Source organism: Natator depressus, chromosome 3, assembly GCF_965152275.1.
Source record: "Natator depressus isolate rNatDep1 chromosome 3, rNatDep2.hap1, whole genome shotgun sequence".
In the NCBI taxonomy this organism is placed as follows: Eukaryota; Metazoa; Chordata; order Testudines; family Cheloniidae; genus Natator; species Natator depressus.
In genome coordinates, this window is record NC_134236.1 from 171,699,618 (window position 1) to 171,724,573 (window position 24,956).

Genomic DNA, 24,956 nt, shown 5'->3' on the forward strand with positions numbered 1-24,956 from the left:
GGGGAGAGTGGTCAGTTTGGATGAGCTATTGCCAGCAGGAGAGTGAGTTTGTGTGGGGGGGGGGGCGGAGGGTGAGAGAACCTGGATTTGTGCTGGAAATGGCCCAACTTGATGATCACTTTAGATAAGCTATTACCAGCAGGAGAGTGGGGTGGGAGGAGGTATTGTTTCATGGTCTCTGTGTATATAATGTCTTCTGCAGTTTCCACAGTATGCATCCGATGAAGTGAGCTGTAGCTCACGAAAGCTCATGCTCAAATAAATTGGTTAGTCTCTAAGGTGCCACAAGTACTCCTTTTCTTTTTGCGAATGCAGACTAACACGGCTGTTACTCTGAAACCTAACAATCCTATAAGAATCTGTATCTTAAATATAATATTCAAAAAAGACATAGCTTCTACTACAATGCTACATGCCCCTATATGTGCATACTGCTTGAGGGGATCAGGGACTGTAGCATAAATAACAATATAATGAAAGTATTTTGAGACAGCAATTCTAGTTATTTGGCTAAAATAAGGTAACATAATATCCCAAAGTCACTAGTAAGGGGTTCAGTGTTGTAAATACTTGATTTAGGTAAAGTGTATTTGTTGTAATCGGAAAAACGTTTCACCATACCCAGTTCTCAGATATTATGATCAATTAAAAAGGAAATGATCTGAGTCTAGATTACTGTAACATAGTAAAGGAAATTGTAGTGTTCTAAGAGAGAATTTAATATCTTGAGTAATACTTATGCTGTAAATAGCTCTTAAAGATACTGTCTTATCTTTTTGTTTCAGACTTTCGGATGTTACTTCAGTGACATATTCCCATTCACTTTACATTATTTACACTATATTTTCCTATGGAATAGTTTTCTAGTTCAGTGTTTGTACTCATTTTATTAATTTTTTATCTTTAACATTTTATTGGATTGAGTATTTTCTGTAAGTCCCACAGAACGTAGATCTTTTACTGTACAGATCAGTGGTTAATGCTGTAAATTGTTCCCTACAATAATTCTGTTTATAGTTTAAAAGTACATATTGAAACCAGGCCACTAAATGGATAGATTTAGTGTTCAAGAGGTGGTATGAAAGTTTGTGCCTTGGGAATGATCCATTAACTTCCATTACACATAATAGAAGATGTGTCTTATAATAAGACACTAGAGGAGCTACCATATTTGTTCGTATTCACTTGTCTGCTCTCAACGTTTTTGAATCCTTCTCCTTTTCTCCTTGTTGGTGCATATGCTTTTTTTCCTCCTAAGTTAGGAAAAGATATATTCCTCCTTATAATATCGTTTCTGTCACATTCCAGTGTTAATTGGTGAACATGTTTTGAGCAGCACTTTAAAGTTGATACGTTCATTAGCAAAGGTTGTAGTGTGTTTCATTTATCACGTGGAAGTGATGTGATGTGATGCGGGTATATAATCCTTAGTACATTGCACTGAATGTGTTCTTAATAGCAATTAGTCATTGCATCTCAAGTTTAATTAACGGGGATATAGCAATGCCCTAAGCTCCCATGTGTTTGCTGTATTCCTAATTGGTTGTGTCGCTAGGCAGTGATTTAAAGAAGATTTCTGTAAACAAGAGGAAAGGTTATAACTTCGGGTGGATTGTGAGTTGTTGGACAAGGTGCGGCGGTCCTACCAGGTTATGGGCAAGTCAGGGTTATCGTCACGCTTCCCCATCTAAATGCACAGGGGATGGTAAAGAGGAAAGGCTGGAAAATGCAGATTGATTAGACTCCACTTTTAGAAGACAGGAAACTATACGGTTAACAGCTAGGATGCTGGAAGGGGAGGATGCCTTAGAACCAGGGGTATTACACATCCTGTCACTGCAGGCTTGAGATGTGTGGCTGAGAGAGACCAATGAGTTTTGTTTCTTTGGTTGTAAACATTGCAGTCTGGGGAGTAAAAGCCTTGAGGAAGAAGATGGGAAACCCAAAAGGCCTTTTTTTTTTTTTTTTTTTTTTGGTTTCTTCCCCTGCCTGATAACTCTTGTACAGTGCTTAGATAGATGGAGATAGGCATTTTAGTGAAACCTAAACTAAGTAGACAGAATTGCTCTGCTTGCTTCTTATGGTGGAATTAGCTCCAAAGCATCTGTTACTTTAGTAAATCAGGAAACATCTTAGAATATCTTTTGTTTCCTGATTTACTAAACAAAGCATAAAGAGCGTTACCTTTGAATTTTACATGTGAAGCGTCTCATTTTGTGAGCTGGGGGCTGGAGCACTTGACCTCAGCAGGATCGGGCCCTAAGACTTTTAAGTTACTATTAAATTATAGCAGGAAGATACTATCACCATCTTCCTTGGAGAGAGGTGTTCCCCCTCCTCTCCCCCAGACCTGAAGTTCCTATTTGCGGGAGGTCCCAAATACTACTTTCCATCTGACTGGCCTTCATTTATGGTGAATCCCAGCTTGGGTGTTTCTCCCTCTGGTCCCCAGACTGCTCCAGATCCTTGGAGAAAGCAGACAAAAACAGATGTGATCATTCCCCTCTTTTGGTGGTATTAGGCTTGCTGCAGCCTCTTCAGGCTGCTTCTGCCCTTGCTAACCCCACCCACCTATCATAATATAGGAGTCTACCTGAGGGGGGGGGGGGGGCTATAGGGAAAAAAAGCAAAGGCATTACTTGTGGAGCTTGCCTCAGCATCCAGTGATTGCTTCAGAGCAGCTGAGTAGAGAATGCAGTTATTTCTTCAGTTGCTTCGAAGTATCTTTGTTATCAATATATAAATACAATAAACAAATCAGTGTTTAGGTAGCCAAAGATGACGAAACCTTTTCCTGACAATTAACATTAAAAGAACAAGATCAAGACTACCATTTGCTCACTCAGTTGTCACTCATCAGTGAGATGGATTCTGATTGAGCAGCTGCTTGGCAGAAGTGCAATCTCTGCTTTCCACGAGTGTTGAGATTTAAATCTGAACAGGTAGATCAGCCTTCCACAGTGTTACATATGCTGTTAGTTTCAAACTTTCAGGTTGCTTGTTTTACTCTTTGTCAGGATGAATAAGTAATAAGTCAGTAGTTTAACTCCCAAATTCTTTTCTTTGATCAGATTACTATGTGTCTTAAGATAGCATGATACTAATTTTATCCATTACAGGGACTCCTCAAGGCAATTTGTGGTCAGGGCGAATGTAAGTACAATACTAAATAATAAAGTACACAGTAGAAGAAAGTGAATCAAAGGAAGGCATTGCTTTTTGAAGGTTAAATTAATCAAGCAGATCCTGCCACCAGTAGTACTTGAAGAGGCATCTTCCCAAGGCATACTGAAAGTCCGGGGAAGATCTGTACTGTTCATAAGAAGTAGCAAAGTATTAGCGGTATTTATATTGCAGTAGCACTTGAAAGCCTCAGCTGAGAATGGTGTCCCATTGTAGTAGGTGCTGTACAAACACATACTTATAGGAGGGGAAACTAAGGCGCAAAGAGGTCAAATGACTCACTCAAGGTCAGACAGCAGGCCAGTGGCACAGCTGGGAATAGAACCTAAGCCGTCTGTGTCCCAGTTCAGTTCAGTGCCCTATCCACTAGATCACATTTCCGCCTAAAGATGTCATCCTTCATTTGTAAGCTAAGAACTATACCAGTGCTAATATACGGTTGTCTAGAAAGAAGCATTTGTGGGGGGAAGATGGGCAGGGTAATTGATAAGCATACATATCACTTTTGGCTAAGAACCTTCACAAAAAAATTAATAACATTTTGAAAAAATGTGAACAAACTGAATCTTGTGTGAAGTAGATAAATAACTGAAAATATCTTAAATAGTCAGTGATCTCTGTTGTTTTCAGAATTATTGCCAATTTAAAATCCAAGCAATTCATTCCAGCCTGTTACGAAAACTTCCATGGAGATAAGCTTTGAGGTTACATAGAAGAAGATGAAAAAGATACTAATTTAAACCTCTCTCCTTGATAGCAGTAAGGTCCAAGCAGTGACTTTTGCATTAAAACCTTTGGGTTTACAAATTCGCATCAGCATGTAAGCACATCAGTCCATTCTGCTTCAAACACTCAAGCTCTCACTGGTGCATTCCCTGAGATGGCTACCAGTTTAAGTGCTGAGGTCCATGATGGCTGCAGTGTGGTCCTTAGAAGCTACTACAGAACTAATGCTGCTCTGCTGTGTTCATATTTAGCAGTCTTTCCTCTTGGAAAGAGGAAATACTCTTCTACACTTTTTTAAAAAAATAAATCTGGCCCTTTCATTCCTCCTTTAGGTTCTGCCTGACAAGTTTATCTTAAGAAATAGCAGCTGTGGTTTTCAGAGTGAGTCTTTACACCATCAGCACCTGTACAGCTGCCTCAGCAGCAATGGGGCTGAGGTCCTGGAGATCATGTGCATATGGGACTCTGAGTCAGAAAGACTATAGATTGCACACTTTCTGTGAAGAGGATCTGTGATGCATTTGTTTATTTCTTTACTCATCTTCCTCATCACTTATTAGTGATGTCCGCATACAACAATTTCTTGAGACCAACTGAGTGAAGATTGCCGTTATCTATTCAGTTGCCTCCGTATTCTTCTTTTACTAACAAAAGCCCTCACAATGTTTAGCACTGCCCTGCATAATTTTTCATTAACAAAAGTCAGATACCAGGGACAAAATCTTCTCATACACTTCCCTGTGATGGTGATAACGAAAAACTAATGATGATGTCCTCACCTGTCCAGCAAAAAATGAGACTATTGAGCAAGGAGAAGTTTGCATCTCTGGTTTAGCAGTATTCATAATCTTTGGCCACTGAAAACAAAATGGTCAGATCCTCCGTGGAACTGCTGAAGAATGTGTGCTAATTTATAGGCAATTTATTAAATACTGTAGCTTTTAACAAATATTATAGCATTTCCATCCCCATATCAAGTACAGTGCAGACATTCTTCTGTGAGACAGCACTTAACAGGATAAACTCCAAATTTATTGTAAGTTAAGGCATGTTTCTCAGCATATAGAATATAATACTTTTATTAGTTGTGATCCTGGTTGACAACTCTTTAATTCACCAATTTAATTCTTTTTCTTTCTTTCTTTCTTAGTTCCATGCAATGGATACATTACATAAGCATAACTATGATTTGAGCAGTGCCATTAGTGTTCTGGTACCACTTGGAGGACCAGTTCTATGCAGAGATGAAATGGAAGAATGGTCAGCATCGGAAGCTAGTTTATTTGAAGAGGCTTTGGAAAAATATGGCAAAGACTTCAATGATATACGACAAGACTTTGTAAGTACAGAACTAATGCACGTTTTTCTTCCCATGTTTAAATGTGTTTTGGCCGTGAGAGCTCTAATTGTTTTCTATTGATCTGAATGATTAGCTTAAGGACGAGACGCTTTCGTACTGCCAAATGGATAAGTGTATTATCTGGATTAAAAAATAGTCTTTTCTTGTTTAGTGACACATCTTGGAAAGCTAAATTCTAATATATTTTGACTGGGATTTTCTCAGGATCCTGGAAGAAAGTAGGGTGCCCAGATTCCACTGAAATTCAGTGGCAGTCCTAAATCCCTTAAGAGCATTGAAAATCCCAGTCTTTCCTTCCATGTTTAGCAATGAGGGAAATCCTTACTCAGACCGCTTTTAAAAATACTCCATAGTGAGATATTCTGATACATTAAGCATTTGATACTTGTGAATGGTGAAGGAAATACTCCCAACTCTGCTATGTCTGCTTCTGAAATATTGCAGTTTTGTGCAGCAAAGCTTTAATTTGCTGTGTCCTGATGCAGAGTAATGGGATGGAGTTGATACCAATGACCAACTGCCTGGGTGATTGGTAATTAGCTTGCAACTCTTTCAGTCTTTTTTTTTTTTTTGGGGGTGGGGGGTAGACCCTCGTCTATCATGAGATTACTCATGTTGGATTGTGGTTGGGAAAAGGTTAAATATATGCAAAACAAAGGAATTTAGTAGGGCTGTTGATTAACCGCAGTTAACTCACGCGATTAACTCAAAGTTAATCACAATTTTAAAAAAATTAATCACAATTAATTGCAGCTTTAATCGCACTGTTAAACAATAGAATACTAACTGACATTTATTAAATATTTTGGATGTTTTTCTACATTTTCATATATATTGTATTCTATGTTGTAATTGAAATCAGTGTATATTATTTTTATTACAAATATTTGCTCTGTAAAAATTTTAAACAAAAGAAATAATATTTTTCAGTTCACCTCATCCAAGTACTGTAGTGCAATCTCTGTCATAAAAGTGCAACTTACAAATGTAAATTTTTTTTTGTTATGGAACTGCACTAAAAAACAAAACAATGTAAAACTTCAGAGCCTACAAGTCCACTCAGAACAACTACTTGTTCAGCCAATTGCTAAGACAAACAAGTTTGTTTACATTTACAGGAGATAATGCTGCCCTCTTCTTATTTACAATGTCACCAGAAAGTGAGAACACGCATTTGCATGGCACTTTTGTAGCTGGCATTGCAAGATATTTACATGCCGGATATGCTAAACATTCGTATACCCCTTCATGCTTCGGCCACCATTCCAGAGGACATGCTTCCATGCCGATGCTACTTGTTAAAAAAATAATGCATTAATTAAATTTGTGACTGAACTCCTTGGGGGAGTATTGTATGTCCCCTGCTCTGTTTTACCTGCATTCTGCCATATATTTCATTTTATAGAAGTTTCGGATGATGACCCAGCACGTATTGTTCATTTTAAGAACACTTTCACTGCAGATTTGTCAAAATGCAAAGAAGGTACCAATGTAAGATTTCTAAAGATAGCAACAGCATTTGAACCAAGGTACAAGAATCTGAAGTGCCTTCCAAAATCTGACTGGGATGGGGTGTGGAGCATGCTTTCAGAAGTCTGAAAAGAGCAACATTCCGATGCGGAAACTACAGAACCCGAACCACCAAAAAAGAAAATCAACCTTGTGCGGGTGGCATCTGACTCAGATAATGAAAATGAACATGCATTGCTCCGCACTGCTTTGGATTGTTATCGAATAGAACCCATCATCAGCATGGACACACGTCCCTTGGAATGGTGGTTGAAGCATGAAGGGACATACGAATATTTAGCGCATCTGGCATGTAAATATCTTGCGATGCCAGCTACAACAGTGCCATGCAAATGCCTGTTCTCACTTTCAGGTGACATTGTAAACAAGAAGCAGTCAGCATTGTTTGTCTGAGGTGATTGTCTGAACAAGAAGTAGGACTGAGTGGACTTGCAGGCTCTAAAATTTTATATTGTTTTATTTTTGAATGCAGTTATTTTTTGTACACTTGTAATTCTACACTTGTAAGTTCAACTTTCATGATAAAGAGATTGCACTACAGTAGTTGTATTAGATGAATTGAAAATTACTATTTCTTCTGGGGTTTTTTTCAGTGCAAATACTTGTAATCAAAAATAAAGTGAGCACTGTACACTTTTTTTTATTCTGTTTGTACTTGTAATCAATATATTTGAAAATGTAGAAAACATCCAAAAATATTTAAATAAATGGTATTGTTATTGTAAACAGTGCGATTTAATCGTGATTAGTGTTTTTAATTGCTTGACAGCCCTAGAATTTAGTTATAACTGAAGCATATGAATAAGCTGCCTGTGTCCATGCAGGTTTAACGCTCCTTAAGTCTCTGTTATGAGATCTCAATTCATTCAGTTCCTTGCGGATGGCTATCCAAGATTCTTTGCTCCCCCATTATATGTTTTACCAACTAGCACCTTTATTAGCAGTCTCTTCAAGGAAACCAAGTATTAAGTGTACATTATGGAGTTAGAGCTGGGCAATTTTTTTCAAATAGCTTATTAGCCCAGAACTGCAGTTTTGGGTTGACCAGAACTGCAGTTTTGGGTTGACCAGAACTGTTCGTGAATTTGGCAAGTATTTTTGGCTGGGAAAAAAAACAGGGGGGAGGAAATTCCAAAAAAACTGAAACATTTTTGACTGTTTTTGAAATGACATTTCATTTAGAAATTTAGCTTTCCCGTTTATAAAAAAAAAAAAAAAAAAAAAAAAGTGATGGGGAAGGAAGGAAGATTAAAAAAACCACCAAAAAATGAAATGTTTAATTTTGTGTCAAATAAAAAGTATTTCTCAACCAAACACAACTTTTTTTCTGGTTTGGCCATGAAACCAAAATATCAATGATCTGTCCAGCTCTGCTTGAAGTCCCTCCAAAACAGGCATGTGGGGTAGTGTGAGGAAGCTTGTACTTCCACTGCCAGTACTGTACATGGAAAGAAGACTTCAGTGTTGTCAGATCACTTTCACAGTTCTAAAATAAATAAGTGAATATTGATGACAAGAGAAGGATATTGTGTCTCTGAAGAGCTGCCTTTTGAACAGATGTGAATGTGTTGCTACATGATTTTTGATGTTCTCAAGGAAGAAAGGACTATTTCCCTGGTCCGAGAGTTAAGACACTCGTTGTGGTGACTTCCCTAGTGCTGTTAAAATTTAAGGGTTTGTCGTCATTTTCATTGTAATGAAATTTTTTTTCCAGAGATTTATAACTCTTGCTTCTCAAATGTCTTGGTGGGTGAAAATAAAAGCTGTTTGAAAAAAGAATGTGATGGCTCTAAATCATTAAGAGTATAGGACTGTGATTTGAGGTTTAAAAATGCATGTACATTTCCAAGCTAAATATTTAAAAATCACGTTTAGCGTTTTCAAACTTAACAAGGGTTCTATCTTTACCCTGAGGCAGCTGGTGAAATCGCAGATCAACTCTGTACATCCTTGTGTCATTGCTGCCTCACTGCCAGTCTACCTCTTACATAAACATCACACAGCTGTTTGCAGATGGTAATTTTTCTTTCCTGTGATCAATGCATAATAAAATTGGTAATGAAAATATACAGTTCTGTAGCTGTTTACAACTTCTGTGGCAGACGCAGCCATTGAAAAACACATTTATCTTGCCTCCCTAATAGTTTTCCATAAAGTGGTTACACTCTTCTGGACAAATAGAGAGTCCTCTTCACCTGTCAGTCGGGCATGTGGGTAGCCAATTGGAATACAGGGTTTTCACACCCAGCATGCCAGGCAGGCTTCCTCAGTTGAGAACAAGAGCTGTAGAAAAGGTATGGCTTCCTATGTTATCCTGTGAATGCAGTTGCCCACTGGGGCACTCTGAATGGCTGTCCATATTGGTGTTGCAACATCATGGAAAACTGTTAGTAAGGTTTAGAGAAAATGTACTTTTTGTTGATGTGGATGCCACCAGTATCAACAAAGGTGCAACTAGCAGTGACCATACTCAGAATGAATAACAGTGGAGAAGCTAGGATTGGCTAGACTAAAGTAATAGGAAGGTGGGGCTAATCAACATTTACTGGAGTGAGTGCATCTCCGCTCTCCCTTTGGTGCTACTGTGGTAGGACCCCTCTGAGAATCCACCGCCTGATGGCTGCATCATCTAATGTGTGTAAATTCTGTCACATATTAGATTCTGTCAGTAATGTCTCAAGAAGGTATGGAGCCAAGTACTGGATGGTTGCTCAGCAGAGCTGGTCCATTGAGGTCAATCTGTGTGCCTTCCTGGATTGCTTGGAGTTCTCTCAAAACACATTTTTTTAAAATGTATTTTATTATTTTTTTTATTTACTAGAGAAGCTGGAAGAATGTTGAAAAGAGAAACGTGTATTTACACACACACACACACACAAAATTAATTGCAAAATTTATGCTTTGTTTCATTATCTGGTATATATAAAAATATGGCCAGCATTGGAAGAGTGTCGGTCAAAATAGGCAGTGGAATTAGGAGAGGTAGGAGATGAAAATTTTACAGTCTGATGCTTACTGTTGAATTGAAACAGTACTAAGATTTGTATTATGTATTATAACCTCTTACTTAACCTCTTATACACGAGTCAGTTTTTAAAGGGAGATTTCATCTTTATGCCAACATTGTAAAATGGCAAAGGGAACTTTAGAAAATAGACCTTGCATTGCTGGGACTTTGTAACCTTAATCTCGTAACTGGAATGCAAAGAATTACAATTAATGCATTAAATTTCCTAATCTATTGTCTATATGAAATATCATAAACAAAATAGTAATACGTTTTCAACTCTTGTGGGAAACGTCGAACATGTATTTTAAAATAGGTGTAACTAATTCCTTGCTTGTAATACAGATAATTGTTCTGGTGGACTAGATAATTCTGTGGGAGTTATAAATAGTTGCTCTATTCTCTCTCTCTCTCACACACATAAACATCCTTACTTTTCTAATGACAAGGAAATGTACATTTGTGAAAGGTGTATAAGAAGATCTGTTGCCCTGTTTTGCACACAGATCTAATAGGTCTGTTGTCCAGATTTTGCACAGAGATTTACCGAAATTTTCAGCCTCAGCACCAAATTTGCTTCAAATGGCAGCATCTGCCCCTTCCTGGGCCCTTCTGTTTCTACTTAACTGCTAGTGTAAAAAGCTTCACAACGGCTAGGCTGCTGGTGCGCTGAGTCCATAGCCTATCATGCAGACCAACATTGTGCGATTATTTCCTTGTACTCCCCCCTCAGATTGTCGGTATCCCTCTGTTGTCTCTTGTCTTATACTTAGATTGTAAACTCTTTGTGAGCAGGGATTGTCTTTTTGTTCTGTGTTTGGTGCAGCACCTAGTACAACAGAGTCCTGGACCCTGACTGGGGCTCCTAGGTGCTACAATAATACAAATATGAAATAATAATATAATAAGTATATATTCATGGTTGATTTTGGTCAATTTCACAGTCATAGGATTTTAAAAATCGTAAATTTCATGGTTTCAGATACTTAAATCTGAAATTTCATGGTGTTGTAACCATGGGGGTCCCAACTCAAAAGAGTGTCGTGGGGGGGGGGGGATTTGCAAATCTATTGTAGGGGGTGATGGTATTGCCACCTACTTTTGCGCTGTTGCTGGAGGCTGCGCTGCCTTCAGAGCAGAAGTGAGGGTGGCATGGTTTGGGGGGGTCCTCACTTTTAGGAGGCAGGGCTCGCCTTACAAGTGGGTGACACGGGCAACCGCCCAGGGTGCCTTGGTCAGGGGGTTTCCACGGTCAACACCTGCCCCAGCCAGCCCAGGGCCTCTTTAACCCCTGAGTGCTGGGGTGCTGGGCCTGGAGCCACGGAGGGGCAGGACTTTGGGCACCCTGACTGAGGGCTTCTACCATATGCCGGCTACAGTTGTTGGTCCTGGCCAGGCTGGTGAGGGACAGGACTTCCTCTTCCCCTGCATGGGCTGCTCCCAGGACCAGCTCAGACCCACTTCCAGGAATCTCTTCTGGCTGCAGGAAGCTCTGTGGCTGCTGGTATGGTATTGCCACCTTTCCTTCTGCGCTGCTGCTGGCTGCAGCGCTGCCTTCAATGCTGGGCGGCCAACCAGCATCCACCGCTCTCCAGCTGTGAAGGCAGCACAGAAGTAAAGATGGAAATACTGCAAGCACCCCCACAATAATCTTATGACCTCTCCCCCCCCCACAATCTGCTTTTGGATTGGGACCCCCAGTTTGAGAAATGCTAGTCTCCCCCTTAAAATCTGTATCGTGTAGAGTAAAAGTACACAAAAGAACAGATTTCACAGGGGAGACCAGATTTCATGGTCTGTGACGCATTTTTCACAGCTGTGAATTTGGTAGGGCCCTAAGTATATGTTTCAGGCAGAAATTGGGGAAGGTCATGGCATGACAGTCCACCCCTATCATTAGCACTGGCATTGCTACCAATAATGGGACAGCCAACCTCTGTGATATTGGCACTGAGCTAATATTCTGGCTGGTATATTTTCACATGTGAAGTTCCCGTGAGACTCTTAGTCATGTGAAAGTGATTTGTTCTAATTGTGATGATGTTCTCTACCTGTCGTTTAAAAAAGAAAGAAAAAAGTGAGAGAAATGTACTGCCTGTGTGTTCTTACACTGGATTCTGCATTGCCCATATAGAACCAATGGTTTAGGCATGTAACTTAAAAATAGCCATTCCCATAAAGGTTTTACATTGTTTAACCTTTTTATTTGCATTAATTCTGAATCTTTCTAACATACAAAGAACATTTACTCCATCTTTTTCTAAATAAGATGTGGATATTTAAATTTCCTGACATGCTTTGCTTGTATTTAATTCATGCCAAATATTTTTCAGCTCCCTTGGAAGTCGCTGACTAGCATCATTGAATATTATTACATGTGGAAAACTACTGACAGATACGTACAACAGGTAATTGTATGGCTATTTCAGTATGAATGGACCTGTAATATTCTGTAATAGTCTTAAAACAATGGACTTGTACAAAAACTATTTATAAATAGTATTTTGTAGACGCATATTCCTTTACCTTTTTAAAAAGACCTGTTCTAAAACTATTTCTGAGATTGGGGGTTTTAAAATACCTAATTTGGTTTGATCTGGTTTTGCTGCAGTTTCATTTTCCCAGCTTTAGTTATCAGTCTAAAAGGTGTTTAACAGGGTTGAACAGTTGCATGTTTAAAATAAAGTGCTTTGTTCCCAGAGTACAGCGATTGTACTTTTTTTTTTTTTTTTAAAAAGAGAAAATTCTAAAATGATGGAATTTTTCATCATATGCATTATCCTTTGAGACTTATTTTAAACAGCTGAACGAGGCATTTTACGAGCGAGGTCACATAAGGCAACGCTGAAGAGGAGGGAAAAGGCTATCCACAGTGCTCTGCTTTAGTTCATCTAACTAGTCTCATGAAGTGCAATTATTTCGCCTTCCATAGCTGCTGTTATGGGTGCTGTTTTGTCGTTTTGATTTTAAGATGTTGATGAGCAAGGAAGTAAGTTCTGGTATCAAAACTAAAGCCATGTCTTTCTGTTACGGTTTGTCTTTACCGCACAGAAATAACAGCGAAGAATATACATGAGGCCAAATTCTGAGCAAGAGTCAGAGCTTGCACGAAAGAGCTTTGTTCTGCTTAGACGGGTTGCAGGTCTGAAGGATGGAATCTTCGACATGTTTAGTTTTCTGCATAACTGAGCTGTGTCTTCTGCTCCGGCGCATGGGGTGGGGGAGTGGGCTGCGGCTTTCTTTGGTTCTGTGTTTTTGGCCCAGTGGTTCTGTGCTGTTGACTAGATGCACTGGCCACCCTCTGCCCCACGGTTCTTCACGTTCCATGAGAAGCTCAATGGCACACAATGAATGTGAACATAAGAACATAAGAATGGCCATACTGGGTCAGACCAAAGATCCATCCAGCCCAGTATCCTGGTTTCCAACAGTGGCCAGTGCCAGGTTCCCCAGAGGGAGTGAACCTAACAGGTAATGATCAAGTGATCTCTCTCCTCCCATCCACCTCCACCCTCTGACAAACAGAGGCTAGGGTCAACATTCCTTACCCATCCTGGCTACGAGCCATTAATGGACTTAACCTCCATGAATTTATCTAGTTCACTTTTAAACCCTGTTATAGTCCTAGCCTTCACAGGTTGACTGTGTGCTGTATGAAGAAGGACTTCCTTTTATTTGTTTTAAACCTGCTACCCATTAATTTCATTTGGTGGCCCCTAGTTCTTATATTATGGGAACAAGTAAATAACTTTTCCTTATTCACTTTCTCTACACCACTCATGATTTTATATACCTCTACCTTTATGTACCTTTATATATCCCACTTAGTCTCCTCTTTTCCAAGCTGAAAAGTCCTAGCCTCTTTAATCTCCCCTCATATAGGACCCATTCCAAGCCCCTAATCATTTTAGTTGCCCTTTTCTGAATCTTTTCTAATGCCAGTATATCTTTTTTGAGATGAGGAGACCACATCTGTACGCAGTATTCAATATGTGGGCGTACTATGCCTTTATATAAGGGCAATAAGATAATCTCTGTCTTATTCTCTATCCCTTTTTTTAATGATTCCTAACATCCTGTTTGCTTTTTTGACTGCTGCTGCACCCTGCGTTGACATCTTCAGAGAACTATCCACGGTTACTCCAAGATCTCTTTCCTGATTAGTTGTAGCTAAATTAGCCTCCATCATATTGTATGTATAGATAGGGTTATTTTTTTCCAGTGTGCATTACTTTACATTTATCCACATTAAATTTAATTTGCCATTTTGTTGCCCAATCACTTAGTTTTGTGATATCTTTTTCAAGTTCTTCACAGTCTGCTTTGGTCTTAACTATCTTGAGCAGTTTAGTATCATCTGCAAACTTTGCCACCTCACTATTTAGCCCTTTCTCCAGATCATTTGTGAATAAGTTGAATAGGATTGGTCCTAGGACTGACCCTTGGGGAACACCTCTAGTTACCCCTCTCCATTCTGAAACTTTACCATTTATTCCCACCCTTTGTTCCCTGTCTTTTAACCAGTTCTCAATCCATGAAAGGATCTTCCCTCTTATCCCATGACAACTTAATTTACGCAAGAGCCTTTGGTGAGGGACCTTGTCAAAGGCTTTCTGGAAATCTAAGTACACTACATCCACTGGATCTCCCTTGTCCACATGTTTGTTGACCCCTTCAAAGAACTCTAATAGATTAGTAAGACATGATTTCCCTTTACAGAAACCATCTTGACTTTTGCTCAACAATTTATGTTCTTCTATGTGTCTGACAATTTTATTCTTTACTGTTGTTTCAACCAGTTTAGGTACTGATGTTAGACTTACCGGTCTGTAATTGCCGGGATCACCTATAGAGCCCTTTTTAAATATTGGCATTACATTAGCTATTTTTTAGTCATTGGATACAGAAGCTGATTTAAAGGACAGGTTACAAGCCATAGTTAATAGTTCCGCAATTTCACATTTGAGTTCTTTCAGAACTCTTGGGTGAATGCCATCTGGTCCCGGTGACTTGTTACTGTTAAGTTTATCAATTAATTCTAAAACCTCCTCTAATGACACTTCAATCTGTGACAGTTCCTCAGATTTGTAACCTACAAAGGACAACTCAGGTTTGGGAATCTCCCTAACATCCTCAGCCATGAAGACTGAAGCAAAGAATTCATTTAGTTTCTCCGCAATGACTTTATCATCTTTAAGTGCTCCTTTTGTATCTTGATCGTCCAGAGGCCCCATTGGTTGTTTAGCAGGCTTCCTGCTTCTGATGTACTTTAAAAACATTTTGTTATTACCTTTTGAGTTTTTGACTAGTTGTTGTTCTTCAAACTCCTTTTTGGCTTTTCTTATTACATTTTTATACTTAATTTGGCAGTGTTTATGCTCCTTTCTATTTACCTCACTAGGATTTGACTTCCACATTGTAAAAGATGCCTTTTTATCTCTCACTGCTTCTTTTACATGGTTGTTAAGCCACGGTGGCTCTTTTTTTTAGTTCTTTTACTCTGTTTTTTTAATTTGGGGTATACATTTAAGTTGGGCCTCTATTATGGTGTCTTTTTTAAAAGTGTCCATGCAGCTTGAAGGGATTTCACTCTAGTCACTGTACCTTTTTAACTTCTGTTTAACTAACCTCCTCATTTTTGTATAGTTCCCCTTTCTGAAATTAAATGCCACAGTGTTGGGCTGCTGAGGTGTTCTTCCCACCACAGGAATGTTAAATGTTATGTTATTATGGTCACTATTTCCAAGCAGTCCTGTTATAGTTACCTCTTGGACCAGATCCTGCACTCCACTCAGGACTAAATCAAGATTTGCCTCTTCCCTTGTGGGTTCTTGTACCAGCTGCTTCGAGAAGCAGTCATTTAAAGTATCGAGAAATTTTGTCTCTGCATTTCGTCCTGAGGTGACATGTACCCAGTAAATATGAGGATAATTGAAATCCCCCACTATTATTGAGTTCTTTATTTTGATAGCTTCTCTAATCTCCATCAGCATTTCATCGTCACTATCACTGTTCTTGTTCAGATGGTCGATAATAGATCATTACTGTTATATTCTTATTAGAGCATGGAATTACTATCCATAGAGATTCTATGGAACATGTGGATTCATTTAAGATTTTTACTTCATTTGATTCTACATTTTCTTTCACATACAGTGCCATTCTCCCTCCTCCCCCCCCCCCCCCACCGCCCCCCACAACCTGTTCTGTCCTTCTCTCTAGGGAACAATGTTATATACCTAAGCGTATAAGATTAACAGTTTTAGTAAATAAGAATGTAAAATGCTAAATTGCTTTTTCATTTTTCATGCATCTGGCCTTCATTCCCCCAAATTTTAGCTTATACATAAAATGGTATGTATAATTATTTCATATAAGAATGCATATGATCCACTTCAGTAAATAAAGCAGGAAAACTTGGTAAAATGTCATTCCCACACAACCCCAACATCAGTACTGAAATTTAGCTACCACATACTGCTTATTTCTCTCTCTTGTATTGTCCTCTTTGTAGGCTCAGGTTTGTGGGGGTTTTGTGGGAGTGTTGTTTCCCTCTTCCCCCTGCAAATGCCCTTAAGATTTATGGGCTGCTGTGGTGCCGCTTCTCTTCCTTTACCTAGTTTTCCTCCATTGCTCTGGTGAGCTAATGCTTAGGGATTGTGAGGGGAGCCCTTTTTCTTTTTGCCCACCCGTGAGGGGGGTGTGTGAGAGAGAGAGAGACTCATGGTTGTGTCAATCTATATCATTTTAGCTATTATGTGGTCTTAAGTCTCACACCAGTTTTTGTATAGAAATTGTATAAAATTTGTACCTATGACGTTTATCAAAGAACAATGTTTTCTTCTTCCAGTATTCTGCAATTACTGTAGTACATTCCTTGAAAAGAGAGGGTTTTCATAGTGACTTTACCTTCTCCCTAGAGAGATGAGAAAATTAGATCTATCTGAGCGTGTTCTCCAGGCCTTCCTTCTGTTCAGAGAATTTTAAAATTTACTTTTATTTTATTTTGCCATAGCATCATAGGGTTTCCACGGTGACATCTGCCCCTGATTATGCCTTAGTTTCTCAATGCATAGTGCCAAGAGGATCTGTTTCATTCAAGGACATGGCACTGATCCCACAATCCTACTTTTAAGTTGTGATTTTCTGAACTGAATCGTAATACTCTACTAAGTTGAATCTCTGAGCCAAAAATGAATTCTTGTGTCTCTTCTTTCTGTTTCGTCTGTCACAATGAAATACCCTTCTTTTTCATTTCTCCACCCAAGTATAAAGCTAAGACTCGTAGCTGAAAATGCATATTTATGTAGAATTTGTGATTATTTGTTATTTATTTTCAAGGTTTTTATTATTTATTTCTGTGCTCTCCAGGCAGCCTGGTTGCATGCCATAGGCCTCAAGTACAACAGATTTCCATGCAGGCCAGCTCCAATCATTCTTCCCCACACATGTGACAGGGATGGGGGGAACTTGTACAAGCATCAGAAACTCATGTCCAAGGCTCTTTGAGCCTCAGCCTGTTCTCCAGCCTGCCCAACGTTTTGGCTCCCACTGCTTTGTGGCTGGCTGCAAGGTGGACTTCAGCCATGCTTCACCAAACTCCTGCTATCTGTCTCCATAGAGCAGTGCAGGGAACAGACAGTGCAATCCAATTAACTTGCTTTTGTAGGGAAACTGGAAAGCAAGAGGCAGCTGATGAGCGGACACAGTAGGACTGGGAGATATGAAACAGAAAGTTATATGTTTGACTGCAGGAAAATGGCAAGAATGCTAGATTCTCTGGTATCTTAGAAAAATGCCAAATACCACAGTTGTGGAATCCAGATGGCCCTGACTAAGATGAATGGGGCAGTTCACACCTTCAGAGCTATTTTTCCAGGCTGTGCCAACCTAGTCAGTTATACTGTGCTTACGTTATCCAGATTATTTCAGGCACCATAAGGAATGAGCATTTATTTCATGAAAGACATGATTTTAGGAGTGTAATTCTGCGGCAAGGGATGAATGCTGCAAAATTGTGGAATATATGAGCCCTCTGAATGGTAGTTTGCAGTGACAATGAAGATACTTTGTCTATTGAAAGATTTCCCAATTACCTCTCAAGGCCACCCATTTATCGGTTGATTGTCACTGCTGGTTCCCATATGTTGGGTCCCCATTTCATAACAGCACATTCACTTACTGCCACATCAGCTGGAAAGTCAGACTATAAGTATTGTTGGGTAAGAACCCATTTTTGCTGCTGCTCCTCAGCTCTGGCACTGATATGTCTGGTCTAGCTTTTGCCAAGCACTTTGTTCCTAGCACATCCCCTCGTCTCTGCAGCCTACACTCTTTCTGCAAGCTGCATCTGTGTCACAGTACTTCGTGGGGTCCTGGCTGAAGAGCAGTACCTTAGTGGTTGAAGCAGTTCCTTCAGAATCATACCAAACACTGCAGCATCTATAAAATAAGCTGCTGCCATCTGTGTCAGGGCCTTTGTGTTCAGCCTGCCTCTTGAAACCTTCCTCCTCAGAAGAGGCTCCAAAAGAGGAGCCTCCTTTCCCCCCAGCTTATCTAGGTAGACATTGGCCCGTCTAATATGGGTGTCAGGGCCAAGGCAGAGATTTGTAGAAGAACACAATAAGGTATGAGGTACTGGGAGTCCCCACCTCCATGCCAGCTTCAGCCTGCTCTTCCCTAATTCCTTACCTGGTATGGGGATAGCACTTTTTCTCTCCTCCAGAAGCCACAGGGTTTCATGGTTGAGCAACAGGTTTGTACTTCCTCTCACCACAAGAGATCTTTCAGGCAGATGAGGCCCGATTCCTGCTACCCCTCTGCCCTGGGGCACAGCCAGGTCTTCCTCCTGGAAGGATATCCCAGGGCACTTCCTTGGGTGTCGGTGCCCTTCCCACAGTCCATGAGAGCTAGGAGGAGGAGGAGTTCTTCCTTGAGGGGGGAAGTCCCTCCCCCATTGCAAGAGGAAGTCGGTGTGTTTGCCAATGAGATCTCTGGCTCTTATGGAGCAGCAGTATCTGAAGTCCTGGATATGTCTAAGACTGCCACCCATAAGCAGAAAGGCCTGAGGAAGGGTCTGCTTCAGTTTCCAGAGAACCCCTCCTCCAAACTTTTTTTCCCACTCCATGAGGACCTTGCAGAAGTGGTGTGGAAGTGAGCCATGGGCACAGCTGGTATCAGCAGCAGTCAGAGCCAGATTTAGGGGCAGACGACCCAAGCAACCACCTGGAATGCTGGGCATGGAGGGTGCCAAGCTTCTGTTCAGGTTGTGAGGGCAAACACAAAAAAAGTGATCTTTTGAACTAAAGGACTAAGGTTCAGGTTCTAAGGCTGTCACCTACTATAACACTATTTAATATTGGTCCACCCAATGTTGGTGCACAGTTCAATTTCTTGATGTTAGTACATTTCAGTTATTCTTAAAATTAAAAAGTTTCTATAAACTTAGAGAAAATTATTTTTTTATTTGCTTATATATCGCATGAATAAATACAGATTTATAGATCCTGGTGTGCAAATTTATCATTTTATATGACAGGGTTAAATCATGCATCAAAGTCATGAAATTGGCTACAAATGCAATACAAAATAAGATATTTTCAAAAGTTTAACAAGTGGAGGGGAGGCGCCAAAGACGCCTGGGGTGCCATTTGGTCTGTCCGCGGTGCCCTGTTTTGTACTGGGTTTTCAAATGCCTTTATGACACTTAGAGATCCCTCCTGCACTTAGTAATCTAGAAAGTCAAGATCAACTTTTCTGATGGGAGGGGCAGTCACCTCAAGGTGCCCTTTATAGAAAATTGGAATCCAGTTTCCGAGGGGAACCAGAGCTGATCACTGAATCCATTTCAGCTGGTTCTCTCATGGTCCTTTGTTCAAATTACAGAATGGATTTTCTGGGCTGGCAGGATTTTTGCAAAGCTCAAGTAAACACACTGCATCTTTAACGACAACTTTTTTGGCTCCTTATAAAGAGCTTTGGTAAATGTTGTCACTCTTTTGCCATCTCCTGTAGAAATTTAATTGGCTGTTTTAAAAGGAAACAGACTCAGTTCCTTTATAAACTTGTTTTTTATAGATGTTGTAGGAGAAGCTAGGTACTTTTTATATGTTTGAATCTCTGATATTAAACGTATACATGTAATATATGTAGACAAAGGATTCATTGAATCCTTTCAGTGATGGTGCAAGTCACTGGATACATCAACTGCAGGTTAGGCTACTGCAATAACTGCTCTTTCATCCTAACATTTCAAAAACTGTGATTTCTCACAGTGCCTGGGATGTTTCCCTTATGAACTTTATTTACTCTAAAAACACCAGTTGGCTGCTGTTGTGATTGATGGCCCGTGTGGTTTTTTTGCATGGTTATATGCATGTGCATTTATATCTTGATTGATCAAAAACTAGAGAATATTATGGTACTAAAGGGTTTAATACTTGTCACGTTCACAATTTTATATCAGGTATTGCATTATGAAGTGTAATCAGTCATGTGCAATGTTTTGTTTGCATGTATTATGAGGAACAAAGCCAAAGTCATAAACCTCCCCATATATGGTGATATCAGACAGTGAAAATAAGGCAGATGAAATCCCTCATTGAAGTCAATGTCAAAACTCTCATTCCTGTGAAGCCAGGATTTTATACAATATGTAGTGTAATTTAATTTGTGATTTCTAGAACATGCTCTTTTAGAAGATGGGAAAAACAAAATATTTTCTGTTAACTTCCAAGATTCCATGCCTTGGTTGTGCTGTCTTGTATCATAATACTGTGGAATTTTCAGTAATAAATCATATTATTTTCTGGGGTTTCTTTTACAATATAAATCTCATAGCATCAGACATTATTTATGTTACAACATGCCCCATGAACAGCTTTTGTCTTGTCTGTATGTCTGTGAAGATAAGCCAGATAGTCACAAATAAACTATGAATGCTAGTTTGAGTATACAGCACATTCTTAAGTTTAAGAGAGTTATGTTGGTAGCAAATATAAACAAAATCATAATCAAGTAAATTCAACAGAATATTTTAGCAGTAACAAAGTTGCCATGCTGCTCTTATGTTCTTGGGCTGGAGTATTCAAAAGAGTCTAAAGAAGCTAGGCACCTAACTCCCATAGGCTTAATTGAAAATCGCAGCCTTGGCCTTGACTGAACAAATACATGCTCAATCAAAAGTGCTGTAGATGTGTAGTTTCATCATGTACTCATCATTATTTTCCATTTCCTGTACTCTTCTGTACTTCTCTTCGGCTTGGTCTGCACTTAAAAGTTAGGTCGAATTACTACATCAGCCAGGGCATGAAAAAACCACACTGCAGATCAACATATCTATGCTGACCTAACCCCCAGTGTAGACACAGCTTTGTTGACAGAAAAATGCTTCTGTTGACGTAGGTACCATTGCTCGGGGAGGGGGGTCTTCCTGTACCAATGGAAAAGCCCCTTCTGTCAGTGTAGGCTGCATCTAAGCTGTATAGGGTTATGCCGGCACAGCTATGGTGGTGTAGCTATGCTGTTATGGTCTCTGTAGTGTAGTCATACATATTCTCCTACTAAGGTGAGCTAGAATTATGTATTTTATAAAGTGAATGCTGACTCCTGGCTGTTGTGTGCACTCTCTCTTGCTCACTCTCTTTAGTATTGTAAAATTAGATCTGCTGTAATATTTTTGTTGGTGTTTGTGAATTTTTTATTGAGTGGAATATACTATGCTTTAAAAATAGTAAAGAATTGCAGTGATGTTTGTTTTGAGTTATTAGGGTCTACGCTTAAGGCCTCTGCGATCATACAAAAGCCAAGTGGAAGTTGTCTTTAAATATTTTGTTTGCAGTGATAAAAAATTAATAGTGTATTAAAAATACATTCATCTTTTCAATTAGAAACGTCTGAAGGCAGCTGAAGCAGAAAGTAAATTGAAACAAGTGTACATCCCAACCTAGTAAGTATAGCAAATGTTTATACTTTGTCTCTTTGATTAATGTGACCTAATGTATAGATAAAAAATGCACATACCATTGTCAGAAGACTAGTAAAAATGAAAGAAATCGGACCTGACTTGATGATGCTCTGGATATATGTAAGGTGTGCTAGATAAAACAAATATATTACAGTAACTTGATAGATACTAAGATTTCGATCCTCCTACGGCTTAGTATTTACATATGATTTTGATTGTGGATGCCTGTAACACACCCAGCATGATTAAGGCAAGGACTGATGATGATGCTCTCTTTGTGAGGCCCTTGTATTTAATTCATCCCTTTGTTCTTGTCCACCATTTTCCTTGAATAAGATAAATAGAAGTAAAACCAAAGAGAACTAGACAGGTTAAAATGCTGTGTGGATTGGTAATATACATAATGTGCCCTTGTTGCCATTTATAAAGCAGATTTTGACAAGTAATCTCTTTAGAATCTCTATAGAGTGCTGTTATATATGAGAATAAATGCAACATTTCAAAGTCTAAGCAATTGTTTGTTAAACCAGATACTTCTACTTTACAATTATAGTTTTATCTTGTTGATACAGTATATTCTTAAACCAATTAGGTGATAAGAGAAGAAAGACATTATGACCTTAAATAATAAGCCTATGGACAGCTTTAAATCCCTTCTCTGTGAACTAAGCCCTATTAACAAACTATTTTTATTTTTGTGTTTTAGCCTCATAATGTTTAGTTATTTAGCTTTTTGTATTTAAATTTAATGCTAAAGGTCTGTTTTTGTAAACATGTGGTTTATGGGAATGAATTATTATTCATGTCTTTCACATTAATGATTTCCTCAGAGCTGTGGGACTAGCAAGGATTAGGGGCAAAATTCTCCTTTAAACTCTGCACCACTATGTTCTACTTTCCATATGTGTATGGATTTCCTATTGACATAAATGGTAATTCTGCACATGTGCAGAGAACAGAATACCGGGAAAAAGTGTAACCTCTGTAAAGTCCTGTGTAAACTACATACAGTACAATTTCATTTTATATAGTCTTTCATGCAAACTCTCTTCCAAGGTAGTGGATAGACTGCATTAGATTTTAGCTTTTAATGAATCCAACCTTTAGAAAATGTCTCAGTGGGTGTTATTTAAAGCCTAAACCAATACTAATAAAATAAAAAGTTTAAAAATTATGTTAATAATTTTGGATGATGGATCATTTATGACATCCTAAAGTCAGAGCAGTATTCTGGGAATAATCATATGAGTGTGCAATCATTAGCAGTTGGTATTCGTAGCGCAATTATTTTACTGTTGATGGTTTTGGCAGGTAAATAATAAAAATAATAATTAGCACTTACATAATACTTTCACATTCAACATCCTTGCAGCATGTTTACTGAAGTCAATACAGAGAGGTGTAGGTTGCACCTTGGATGTGTAGCTTTGAGCCCTTTTGCACTGCAGGTGAGTATTGACCCTAAGGGAAAGTAGGCAGTGTTCCCACATGGGAACTGTCATACTGGATCAGATTTAGGATTGGTTTAGTCCAGTATCCTGTTTCTGCCAGTGGCCAGTAACCAGTGCATCAGAGGAAGCTGCAGGAACACCAGAGTGGATAAATATGAGATAGCTGTAGTACTGTTGCCTGGTTTGTGGGGTATGCTGGTCCTGTATAGCTCCCCTAGTACATGGGAGGTAGTTGCCAGATCCCACCACTCTAAGGGTATGTCTACACTACGAAATTAGGTTGAATTTATAGAAATCGTTTTTTTAGAAATCGGTTTTATATATTCGAGTGTGTGTGTGTCCCTACGGAAAATGCTCTAAGTGCATTAAGTGCATTAACTCGGCGGAGTGCTTCCACAGTACTGAGGCAAGCGTAGACTTCCGGAGTGTTGCACTGTGGGTAGCTATCCCACAGTTCCCGCAGTCTCCGCTGCCCATTGGAATTCCGGGTTGAGATCCCAATGCCTGATGGGGCTAAAACATTGTCGCGGGTGGTTCTGGGTACATATCGTCAGGCCCCCATTCCCTCCCTCCCGCCGTGAAAGCAGCAGCAGACAATCATTTTGCGCCTTTTTTCTTGAGTTACCTGTGCAGACGCCATACCACGGCGAGCATGGAGCCCGCTCAGGTAACTGTCACCATATGTCTCCTGGGTGCTGGCAGACGTGGTACTGCATTGCTACACAGCAGCAGCAACTCCTTGCCTTGTGGCAGCACATGGTACAATAGGACTGGTAGCCATCATCATCATGTCCGAGGTGCTCCTGGCCACATCGGCCAGGAGTGCCTGGGCAGACATGGGTGCAGGGATTACATTAGAAGTGACTTGACCAGGTCATTCTCTTTAGTCCTGCAGTCAGTCCTATTGAACCATCTTATGGTGAGCAGGCAGGCGATATGGATTGCTAGCAGTCCTATTGTACCATCTTCTGCCGGGCAGGCAAGAGATGAGGATGGCTAGCAGTCCTATTGTACCATCTTCTGCTGAGCAGCTATGAGATGTGGATGGCTTGCAGTCCTGCACCGTCTGCTGCCAGCCAAAGATGTAAAAGATAGATGGAGTGGATCAAAACAAAAAATAGACCAGATTTGTTTTGTACTCATTTGCTTCCCCTCCCCCGCCCCATCTAGGGGACTCATTCCTCTAGGTCACACTGCAGTCACTCACAGAGAAGATGCAGCAAGGTAAATCTAGCCATATATCAATCAGAGGCCAGACCAACCTGCTTGTTCCAATAAGAACAATTACTTAGGTGCACCATTTCTTATTGGAACCCTCCGTGAACTCCTGCCTGAAATACTCCTTGATGTAAAGCCACCCCCTTTGTTGATTTTAATTCCCTGTAAGCCAACCCTGTAAGCCATGTCGTCAGTCACCCCTCCCTCCATCAGAGCAATGGCAGACAATCGTTCCGCGCCTTTTTTCTGTGCAGACGCCATACCAAGGCAAGCTTGGAGGCCGCTCAGCTCACTTTGGCAATTAGGAGCACATTAAACACCACACGCATTATCCAGCAGTATATGCAGCACCAGAACCTGGCAGAGCGATACCGGGCGAGGAGGCGACGTCAGCGCGGACATGTGAGTGATCGGGACATGGACACAGATTTCTCTGAAAGCATGGGCCCTGCCAATGCATGCATCATGGTGCTAATGGGGCAGGTTCATGCTGTGGAATGCCGATTCTGGGCTCGG

General features: G+C 39.9%; 1 protein-coding gene across 2 annotated transcripts in view; it reads left to right on the top strand.

Annotated features, from left to right (window-relative positions):
* Positions 1-24,956, top strand: part of MTA3 (metastasis associated 1 family member 3) — a 259,662-nt gene that overhangs the window by 118,057 nt on the left and 116,649 nt on the right. For both annotated transcript variants that reach the window (XM_074949344.1, XM_074949346.1), the window contains exons 9-11: positions 5,060-5,248; positions 12,140-12,214; positions 21,695-21,753. In XM_074949344.1, coding sequence (XP_074805445.1) covers positions 5,060-5,248; positions 12,140-12,214; positions 21,695-21,753 — 323 coding nt within the window. The remainder of the gene's footprint in view (positions 1-5,059; positions 5,249-12,139; positions 12,215-21,694; positions 21,754-24,956) is intronic.